The sequence below is a fragment of the Halichoerus grypus genome, chromosome 4, assembly GCF_964656455.1.
Source record: "Halichoerus grypus chromosome 4, mHalGry1.hap1.1, whole genome shotgun sequence".
In the NCBI taxonomy this organism is placed as follows: Eukaryota; Metazoa; Chordata; class Mammalia; order Carnivora; family Phocidae; genus Halichoerus; species Halichoerus grypus.
This window is the reverse complement of record NC_135715.1, coordinates 121,724,206-121,735,815: the sequence shown is the minus strand read 5'-3', so window position 1 is coordinate 121,735,815 and position 11,610 is coordinate 121,724,206. Positions and strand designations below refer to the sequence as shown.

Sequence of the window (11,610 nt, the reverse complement as noted above, 5' to 3'; positions counted from 1 at the left end):
TACAAAATGGCCCTTGCTTTCTAGGTATAATTTAAGTATAATATGTTAAATGTCAAAAGAAATATCTGAGAAAAAAAGATGATATGACATTTCAGAGAATAAAGTTAGCTAAGAACTGCAATTTTTAGAAGTTTTATTTTATTTTATTTTATGAACAATGAGGCATTTCTGAAATCTTTTGAGTAGGTAGATAGCTTGATCTGATTCACTTTTAGAATCTCCTTAATAAAATAAAGGGGAGGATGAAGAGGAAGAGAGTTCAGAATAGTGTAATTGTCCTGAGGTAAATTCTATAAAAAAAAGGAAGTTGTAAATAGTAGAACACCTTTGTGAATGAAGGGTTTGAGGCTTGAAGTCATATTTGTATGAAAAGATTAGTGTTTTCCCACATTTTATCATGGATGTTTGATCAGGGATGTTATTCAAAATATTTAATAACCAGTATGACATAAGACTTTAACAATCAGAACAGGGAACTGGCCAATCAAAATAGACCAGGTCCTAAATATATAATTAACAGATGTGACCATACTGTTATGAACTGGCTGAATGTCAGATCTGCCTTTGTCTCTGGTGGTACAGCCAGGGATCTCATGATTTGAAAGATTCTACTCCTTAAACACATTTCATAAATTAAGTAAAAAAATTTATTTTCCGATTTCTTAATTTAATAACAGACTTCTGTAATTTATATTAGTTTAATATCAGTATAACATACAAAACTGATACAACTTTAGCATTTGTCTGTAACACTTGGTTGTCAGCTGGCCTATATGGCCTTATATCAGGCAAATGTGTAATTTCCACTTGGCATTTTGAAATATAAAAATAATTACCTAACTCATAAAATTCCTAGGGGACAGGTGGACTGCTGTCCTCAATTAATAGTGTTGATTTAAATCATGTACCTCACAGCCTAGAGATGTTTTAAAATGTCTCACACACACACACACACACACACACACACTACATAAATATTTTCATAATTGACATATTATTTAGTTGCCAAAGTCTCTACCACTCTCTTTTGTTTTACACATTTATGTTATATTATTTTATCCACCTGGCCCCTGAAAGCAAATGCATTTATAATCCCTGATTTAGATATTTTTATGTTTTTATTTTTATTTTTTTATTTTTTTTTAAAGATTTTATTTATTTATTTGACAGAGAGAGACACAGCGAGAGAGGGAACACAAACAGGGGGAGAGGGAGAGGCAGGCTTCCTGCTGGGCAAGGAGCCTGATGCGGGGCTCAATCCCAGCACTCTGGGATCATGAGTTGAGCTGAAGGCAGACTCCCCTATTTTTATGTTTTTAGAGACATCGTTTTGTTCATGTCATAATCCAATTCCAATTGTAGTGAATTATGCTGTGATCAGGTTTTAAAAATTCCTGAAGTAGTTCTATCTCTTGAAGCACTGTTAACTCAAAAGATTTTACCATTTATATTTGTCAGGTTCTGCTTGAGCTGAATTCACCCTGACTTCCATTTTAGTTCACAACTTTCTACTCCTTTATATTCTACTCTTGACCTTCAAAATTATTTTGAAAGTCACAGTTGACTTTTTGTCGTATGTAAAACTTCTCTTTTTGATTTTTGTTTTGAATCTTTCCTCTACTTACATCCCCTGCTCCTCCTCTGAAACCAGTTCTCTCGAAACTACATGTGCCAATCCCCCGCTAAAAAAAGTGTATGTGATCTTGTATACTTCATGATGGTGCCCTTGGCCCATCTGAGCATGCAGGGACCAACAGGTAACATTCTTATGCCACCTTGGTTTGCCTGATACCTTCCTGTCCTTTCCATTCCTCCCCCAGGACCACACGCTGATGCTGCAATAAAGTGCAGTCTAAGATAGGGCCAACTTTGAGCTCTGAGTGTGCTGGTCTTCTCTTCCCGTTGTTCCTTGTAAAGATGATGGATCATTTTAGTCAGGACAGAGTAGTAGAAGGGCAAGCAGAAGAATGCTGAATAGTTACAGACCAAGTGGCAGATACAATGTCTTTTTGATGAACATTAATGAGCTAGGGTATACTTCAGGGAAAGTACATTAAAAGGACCTTGTGAGACATTATGACTGGACCCTGTAATTCTTGCTTATATCCACAAGAACTCAATGTCTGCATATCCTGACTTTGACATTGCACTGCCATAGTGAGTAGGAGAATGGGTGGGTAACACATGGCAGAACTTGGGGAAATTTTTCTTTCTTCCTTTAAAAAAAAAAGGCAGATGGTGTTTTGAACAAAACTTGCTGTAGAACATAAAAGCATGAGAGTTCTGGCTGTTTGAAAGAGAAAAAAAATAAGTTGTTTTTTTTTTTTTTTTAAATGGTAAAACTAGTTTCTTCCAGGGGCTTAAAGAAAAAAACGTTGAGAAATGGGAGTGAACTGCAAGATAGGGTTTGTGTAACAAGTACCTAAAACCACAGAAGTCACATGGGCTTTTTCTGCTTTGCTACTTTTGATTACTCGTCAGAGAGTTTTTAGCTTCCCCCATCCTGCAAGGCCACTCAACCATGTGCGAGCTGGAGTAATCTTTATTCACAATGTCTTTACAAAGACTCATGCAACAGAGCTGCAATGGCAATTTGGTGGACTACTGTGCTGGTCCAGCATATAACTCTTACTCCCCGCTCACGGGCAGCTTCCGAATGGATGATAATAGAAGGATTCAAATGCTGGCAGACACTGTGGCTACTTTGCCTCGGGGAAGAAAGCAGGTATGATTACTGTTTTGTACTTTCAGAGTGTTCATGTTCTCTTGAGAGCAGAGTTGATGTGTTTGTCTGACTTCACACCGAAATTGTATTTTAGAGGCTTTGGAATTAGTCACTAAGAGTATGGGTGAGGAAGGAGACAGGGAGCCCAGAGAGCTTGTGGACTAGTCCAAAAGATTTAAGACCATAATATAAAAAAAATTTTCAAGGCAAAACTTAAAAGAAGATTGTTTTTCTCATTTGAAGAGGTGTTGAAGTAAAAGGAAAATCATTAAGTGCATCGAACTTAGTTCATATAGACATGGCCAGTTTGAGAATTATTGATTCCCCCCCCCACCCCCACGTGTCTCATTGATTCCTTTCTCCTGGCTTCACTCCTTGATAGTCATTTCCAATCCAAGGAGAGCACTTTTTCTTCAGGACAAATTTTGTTGACTAAATTATTTTCAGGGCTGGGGTACAGGCACATTCCTAACGCTATTAGGAATTAAGGCTTTTATTAGATAAGTGAATGGCCGATGGAATACCAGCGCAGTCACTTCTTAGCTGTGGGACCTTGGACAATTCATTTGCCCCTCTAAGATTTAGTTTTCTTTTTTCTATAATGGAGATAACAACTGACCCACCCTAAGGAGCTCTTCTGTGGCTTAAGTGAGGAAGTGGGCAGTGCTTAACACAGTGACTGACATGTAGTATGTGCTCAAAAATTATGCTATCGTTTTTATTTGTACTGCAAGGTATTTCCCTAGAGATGAAAACTTATTTAGAAAAATCCATGTCCAGTTGAGTTAGTTTCTTTCATTCTATGATTTCCAATGTTTAAAACAATTTTTTAACCTCTTCAGGTTTTGGTTATATAACTTGCTATCATGCTCCAAGTACATATCTGAATTTAGAATTAGAATTGCTTTAAAGCATGAAGTTTTGCCCTTAAATCCTACTGCACATCACGGGCTCCTCTTAAACCTTCTAATTTCAGGATTAGAGAGTTAAAGCATAGAGGGAGAGTCGTGATCTTTTCTCAGTGATGTATGTAGCTGATTCCTCATTATTTTTCACAATGAAGATAAGGGCATAATTTGCCATGGTTCGGATTTTTGATCTTTTTAATCCCAAATGCTTTTATGACATTAAGCTTAATCAAATGATGAACACTTCTATCAATTTACTACTTGCCTGAAAATAAAGCAGCTGTGGGAAGCACCAAGATCTTTATTCAGGTTTCAGATATAGAGCAGTGTAGGAGGTATAGAGATGAGAAGAACACGTTTCCTGGCCTTGTAGGGTTAACAATTCAGTAGGCAGAACAAATGAATAGGCATTATACAACATAAATGCTCTAATCCAGGGACACGCCTTTTAATATAACCTTGAAGGACAGATATTCCAGTGATTGAGGGGTATTCTAGAGCAAGGCAATAATTAATGCTGAGGCACAGATTTGGGGACCTTTGGGGCACATTGAGATAACAGCACATTATTGTGTCCAGAGGACCCAGTAAGTGTCTGTGGGAGGGGAGGGGAGACCTTGGAGCTGGGCTGCTTTATGAAACACTTGAGCACTTCTCCCGAGGATGCAGTCATTTGACCAGCACAGGAAGCCACAGGGTGTGTTTGAGCAGGAGAGGGTTTTGGGAACCTCACTCTAGAAACGTGGTGTGTCGGTAAGTGGGTAGGGATGAGTGGCGAGGGAGCAACTTTTGCAGTAGTTGGAGAAAGAGGAAATGGACGGAATGGAGAGGAGACCCAGAGACTTGGCTGTGAAAGGCAGTGAAGATGGAAGAGTCACATCTGGTTTTAAGCATGGGTTAAGACAGCGTGGACTAAGAGAAGGCAGTCAGTAGGAGGTTATTGGAAGGAGACTGTGAGAGAGATGGAGGGAGATGGAACACACTCATTGTGCATATGTAGATAACATATACTCGTGAACATGCACGTGCACACATTCCCACACCAATGAATTTATCTGATGTTCTCCTCTTTTTAGGTCCTCTCTTCTCCCTTTTCTCATGTTCTTTCCCATAGTAAACTCCTATTCGAAGAGCTTTTTCTTCCTGTTGTGAGAATTACTGTAAGGAAAAAAAAAAACACAAAAACAAAACCTCTTCTACATGATACTTAGGGTTCTGTACAATTCTCATCAATGAGACTTGATGTAAGTTTATCCCAACATTTCAGAATTTTCCAAATGGATGTTCATTTCTTTTAAGTGGTTTTTAGAGAATAATCACCCATTTTGCACCGACCAAATTGCAGGCAACAAGATCCCTGTGAGGCAATCCCACGAGCAGGTGTCTCTCTGCCCACTGTTATTTTCAACACTTTCAGGGCTGACGTCAACAATTCGTACTTCTTGTTATTGCTGGCTTTGGTTTCTGCAAAGCTCTATCTGGTGAGCCTGTAGTTTCAGATTAATTGTCAGAAGCATTTGGGTGTTTACACTCAGAATTGCTTAAAAATAGACTTGTGTGTGTGCATATTCCCTCTATACCTGTATTTGCAGGAGGTGACAGACACCGCAGTACAGCTTCTACCTCTGCACATAATTTTAGGGGAGAAAAAATCCCTGCAATGGAAAACACGGTGGAAAGGAGACCAGAGGAAATAAGGAGAGGCTTTATAAATGTCGTGATGGCAAAGGAGTAGTGCTTGTGCCTGATGAGCCCCGAGGGTAGTAAGCTGCGTTTGGAAGGCGGAGTTCACCAAAAGCTGCGACGAGAGCCAGGGACCTGCGGACCAGGCAGGAAGCTGGACTGTGCCTCAGTGGTAGCACAGGCTGCCTTTGCCTGACAGTCTTCCCGTTATCGAATTATTGCTCAATAGGCACCTTCTGAAAGGGCGATTTCACTTAAAAGCTCAGATACAGAATTTTGCAAAGCGTGTATTTCTGGGGTGGATTCTGCCCTTCGGGGGCTTTCACCTGATTTCTGGCCGCACACCCATCTGTTACCAAAGCTCCCAAGTGTTCCTAACTACAAGGTATTTGGATCATCTAATGAATACTTGAGGTAGAAAACTATTAATTTCACTACTAAAGAATTTGAAAAGTGTCCTCTAATCCGTATTGTGACATGCTTGGAATCAATAGCCCACAGTTTTTCTTGGAAAAGGAGCTCATGAGTCCACAATGAGACTTTCTTGGGAAGCTGGGACTTTTATTTGGGTTCCTTAAGGGCACTTACAAGTTAGGAAACTGAAGTCAGCTCCATTAAGCAAGTATCTTAGAATAGTCTGCAGAGCCCTGCTATCCCAAGGCTCCTGGCTTAAAAGGGAAACAGGAACAAAAAAAGCCATATTCATGGAAGAATCAGGGGGAGGGAGGCAGGGACTCAAAAGTGAGCAGGGCACATAATTTGTGGAGGCTTGACACAATAAAAACAAAAGAAACACCTTCCCTGTTAGTAAGTATCCCCTCCCCACCCCCGATACTTTCAGGAAGTGAGTTCACTGAGTGGGGACCAGGAAGTAACAATCTGTTACTTAACAGCTGAAGTGGCTACAATACTGAACTTGGAGCTCCTCCTGGCCTGCTAGCTCTCTGAGCTACAGATGACCCATATCTTTTGCAAACTGACAGCTGAAATATTTGGTCTTCGTGTCCTACTGAAGAGGGGCACTGTGAATCACTGCATAGCAGCAAAAATTACATTTTGAATATTAATGCCTGATCTTTTAAGTCATCTGACTAAAAACAAAAAGAAGAGGAATCGTAAGCTCACCCCCAGGCATCTTTCTATTAGTGGCAGCAAGGGGTTAAGGAGCTTTGTCTTAATCATCAGTGGTAATTGAATGTGTAGTTTGCAGGCCTGCCAAATCGCCAAACCTAGATTTCTCATATTAGATAATGTGTAATAAAAGACAGCTGTTGCCAGCATATACCGTTCGTCACATACCAGCTCCTTATTCGTGCGTCTTGCACTGCCACCCTGAGAAGACGCTCTGGCTGGGAGGGCATTCGGGAGCGCGGCCCCCACTGGTTGGATCTGAGAACAGGACAGCTCACTCTAGGAGAAGGGCTGTGGGCAATACGTTTTCCAAAGCGTGAGACCTTCCATAAGGCCTTAGGCATACTTCCTCCCACTTCGGCAGATAATTTGGTGTGTGAGCAAGGTGGAACCCTGAGAACCTTCCTTTCCACTTCGCCTGAGTCTGACAGCCCAGATCAAAGACGAGTAGGCTTTGTGTCAAGATGTGGCACGTGTCAGAGAATTTGATGGTACCTAATTTATTTAAATTCTTTTTTATTTAAATATTAGGTGCCGAAGAGAGGTTCATCGCTCATCCAGAGTAGAAACTAATTTATACTTTGACTTAGTCTGATTTTTTTGTGTGTCACTGATAACCCAAATCAGTCAGTCCACAGGAATTGAGTCTCTGCCATGCATCTCACGTTGTGCTAGGCAAATATTTTCAACTAGTCAATTAGCTAGATAGAAAGGTTAGCAGGAGAAAGGTGGGGCAGTTTCCTTCTGTGTGGAGGTCTTGGATTTGTCTTGTGGACTTAAAAGATTTTAGATTTGAATTTAAATATAATTTTTTTTTTTATTATTGTTATTTAGAAGGCAGATTGCAGGTGGGCCAGATGGAATCTTGAGGTTCCCATCAATATTATGATTATTTCCCTGGCAAAAGGGCATTTAAAATTGCTGAGGAAAGGTTGGAAATTTTAATAACTCATTAATTCTTGCTACCATTTATTCATTTGGTGGTTATGTATTAAAGCATTACTAACTTCCTTTGCTTTCTATTAGTCCTTTCTCTATGGTTCTTGTTGTTTTTGGATTGAGATTTTTTTTTTTTGATCTTATTTTTTGACTTGATTTTCATTTTTAATGTTGCCACATGTTTTGGATTTTTTAAATTTAATTCTGTATTTTTAATGATTACCCTTGAGATTTTCCTGTGAATATTTAAAATTTGCTGAAGAACAAAGTTGAAAAGTATTTTAACACATTCCTCCTGCATTTGATCTTTCACCACTACTTAGTTACTTATATTGGTGTCTAGTAGTTTACTTCTGTTTGTCTATTTAGCTATTTTTAAGTTTCCACTCTATTCCAGGCCTTGCACCAGGCACAGGGGAATAACAAGTACATTCCCCAAGAGGCCCAAAGGATACGGATAATGATGCTCAGAACTGAGGTATTTGATCCAGCATACCCTGTATATAAACACACATACATGTCTCCTCATATATGAATATCTGAATGATACGATGAATATTGATAGTCAAGGGTAGTATTTTTTAAATAGAAACCCTAGTTACGATAACAGATAACGTAAGTAGATATGACCTACCTAAGTACCTTAAAATTGGAAATAAGAGTAAAAGCCAGGCAGATACAAATAATGAAAACAGATTAAGACAATGTGAGTACAGTATACTGGAGAGATGAGAATGCTTGGGAATGTCAAGTTTATCACTCTCCTCCATACGAAGGTGGCCCCATTGCATAGCTGAGTGGTCCCCGCCCATGTCTGTGGTAGGTAAGACAAATCAGGCTGAAACAAACCATACAAATTGTTGGAGGCCTTCTACAGTTAGTCCTTACAAATTGAAAATAAATAATACTTTTTAACAAAACTAGAGACTCTTTTTGGGGCTGAGCCTTCCTGGTGCAGTCTTCAGGATGATATAAATGGTCTGAGGTCCAGAACTGAAAAGACAAGGAATTACAAAATGTAATTAATTTACATCAAATCAATGAGAGAAGATCAGCTCCTCTTTACAGTAGCTTTATTGATCAATAGGCGAATTCTGAACTCTGAGCCATTCCAGAAAGTTTGTGAGAATGCTGGCATTTGCTACTTGGTAACTCAAATTCATTAACAGTGATATAGGCTTCTCTCCAAACAAATGCCTTAATAAGGATTTTTTTGTGTGTGCATTAATTTCTTTTATGCGTTTTTATCCTGTTTTTCATCCTCTATTTGTCTTATTTGTATTTGTTTGGACTATGTATTGAGAGTATATATTTGTATGTGTTTGGACTATGTGTTCATCTCCTGACATTTTTTAATGTACTCACTGATCGATGACAAGCATATCAGAGTGACAGTGAAACACCATGGTTTAGCTAGTACTGTAAGCTGACATTTTGGGTCCCTGGACCAAGACTTGAGAAAGGGTTAATTAACTTGTGTTAATTCCTAAAGGAATAAAATAAAAACACACACACTCACAGCAATCACCTGAAAAACAAGATGCTTCCTTTTGCTTATTTTTCCTACTTACAGGGGTAGAATATATCCTGGGAGTTTATGTCTATATGATCTTTTTCCAAAACATGCAGGAGAGTGAAGGTGATAGTATTCATACGGTTCATACCATTTTGAGGTTCCTTTCCTTTCTTGGCTGGAAATCTCATTGCACTTTTCCAAAACTATTGCAAAGATAAATCATAAAACAGAATTGAGGTTTTGAGTCCCTGGTTTCACCTCAGTTGTATTTCTGTGTATGTGTTGGTTCTTTAGAGATTATTATATCCTCCTAAAAACAGCAACACATTGAACTATTATAGTAAATACAGTCCTTTCATCAGTATCTCAAAAAACTATCAAGTATTTTATATGCCATTCTATGGGTGTTGTTTTCTTTGGATTTCCGTGTGATTATAAATTGCTCTGGTTAATCTTTCAGGGGCTCTTTTCAATACAGATTAGATATGACATTCTTTTTGGAAGCTTTGGAGTTTTGCCACATTACACGAACTCTTTTGCCACGGTGTATTATTATCTGAGCCTCTTTTTAGCCTTTTAGTGCTTGAATGTTCCCTTTCTGGGCTCTCCTTTGCTACCAATAGAGAATGGAAATTACCACCTTTACGTAACAATTTCCCAGAGCTGGGCCAAAGAAGGTGATAAAGAACAAAGTCCTTTGTGATTTAGAACATTTTATAGATGTGTCTTAGGACCTTTTGATAACTGTGTGCTTGTTATATTTTTCAGCTTGCTTTGACAAGATCAAGTTCTTTAGGTGACTTTTCCTGGTCTCAAAGGTAAAGAGATTCATGAATTTTTTTGGTCTCCTAGCAGCATGCACTAACACACACACACACACACACACGTGCACACACACACACACACACACACACACACAAACACACAGTCTTACATACTACAGTTTACCTGAATGTCAGTCATCTGTAATTGTGATAGTTATTTCATGATAAGAATGTGCCAAATGTGATGCTTTGATCTTCATGCATATTTTTAATGTTTTATTACAGAAAGCTCATTACCGTGGAAAAGCAAGATAATGGAATGTTTGGATTTGAAATTCAGGTGGGCAGTTTTCAATTTTCCAGACTTTTAATGAAGAAAGTGGTGCTGGTAGTGTGATATTTGCAAGGCAAGAGTGAAGTCAGGATTAGAGAGTGATGAACACTGTGACTTTTATTCAATGTGCAGTGGTTTGTTTGGGGTAGTGTTTCAGTAGGCTAGGTACCATCAAGGAAAGAAAACATTGAAGCAGTTAAAATAAAACCCCTGAGACATGCTCAGCAACTTGCTCTTAGTTGCTTTAGTTTTCCTGTAAGTCTGAGACTGACCTGAAATACTTGATATCGGCCAGGTCTCAAATAAGAAAGTGAAATACTCTTTACAGATGTGCATTTTTATATATTTGCATTTCAGATGTGTTTTGCATAATCATTTTTATACTGTAGATCAGATTTTAAATCTATACTTTGGTATTCAAGAAATACTTGAAAACATGTAGATTTGTGTGTATGGGACTGCATGTATTCATATATAACCCCTGTTACATTTTAAAATACTAAAGATTTCATCTCAGATATAAAGAAGAAATTAGGACTTTTATCTTTTTTTTAAGATTTATTTATTTTGAGAGACAGACAGAGAGCGTGTGTGTGCATGAGCAGGGGGAAGGGCAGAGGGAGAGGGAGAGAGAATCCCAAGCAGACCATCCTGAGCATGGAGCCCCACGTGGAGCTCGATCTCACAACCCTAAGATCATGACCTGAGCTGAAACCAAGAGTCAGAGGCTTAATGGACTGAGGGCCCCAGGTGCCCCTGGACCTTTTTCTTAATGACAACATCTTATAATTATTATTTGAAACATTTTAGAAAAGTTGGAGCTACTTGCATATTATCTCATGCTCTAGGAAATTTCTAAGAGTCTTTATAGGTTTCTATTTCTCTCTTTTTTAAAAATCACCATACATTACATCATTAGTTTTTGATGTAGTGTTCCATGATTCATTGTTTGTGTATGACACCCAGTGCTCCATGCAGAACATGCCCTCTTTAATACCCATCACCAGGCTAACCCAACCTCCCACCCTCCTCCCCTCTAGAATCCTCAGTTTGTTTTTTAGAGTCCATCGTCTCTCATGGTTCTTCTCCCCCTCCGATTCCCCCCCTCCCATAGGTTTCTATTTCTAATAACCTAAGAATTTCATTTCTCATTTGCTGTCTGCTCTTTCGTGGCCATATTTGTAAAGATGGTGAGTTAGGTCAAATGAAGTCTAATCCAATTAAGTCCAACAGTAATAGCTTAAGTATTATTGTTTTTTTTTCTTCCATCACACTTTTGCATTTCTTTTTTATGTCTTTTGCATAATCATACTTTTGCACTGCACATCAGCTTTTAGGTCTTAGCTTTGGTGCTGCTTTTAGAAAACTTTGGTGACCGAATATCAACCCCCATATTGGAAAGTCATGTGTATTTGAAGATTAGGAACAGGAAACTGCCAAGTAAAACATGCTTTCTTAATAAAGAAACAAAACAAAATGGAACTCTAGCTATCATGACTAGGGAGAAGGCTATAGGAGGAAGAAAGATACTTTCTACTTTCTGAATTATTCTACTTTTAAATTTGGTGAAATCTATAATTTTTCTATCAGGCTTTAGAAGCATAGTACTC

The 11,610-nt window shown here is 38.5% G+C and overlaps 1 protein-coding gene across 3 annotated transcripts in view; it reads left to right on the top strand.

The window, feature by feature from the left end:
• The first annotated feature begins 2,472 nt into the window (after positions 1–2,472).
• CYTIP (cytohesin 1 interacting protein) overlaps positions 2,473–11,610 on the top strand; it is a 31,051-nt gene continuing 21,913 nt past the window's right edge. The window contains exons 1-4 of one of the 3 annotated variants that reach the window (XM_036092220.2): positions 2,473–2,725; positions 7,784–7,864; positions 9,671–9,720; positions 9,952–10,006. In XM_036092220.2, coding sequence (XP_035948113.1) covers positions 2,552–2,725; positions 7,784–7,864; positions 9,671–9,720; positions 9,952–10,006 — 360 coding nt within the window. In that variant the 5' untranslated portion in view covers positions 2,473–2,551. The remainder of the gene's footprint in view (positions 2,726–7,783; positions 7,865–9,670; positions 9,721–9,951; positions 10,007–11,610) is intronic. The other 2 variants (XM_036092221.2, XM_078070817.1) reach the window with 2 other exon arrangements.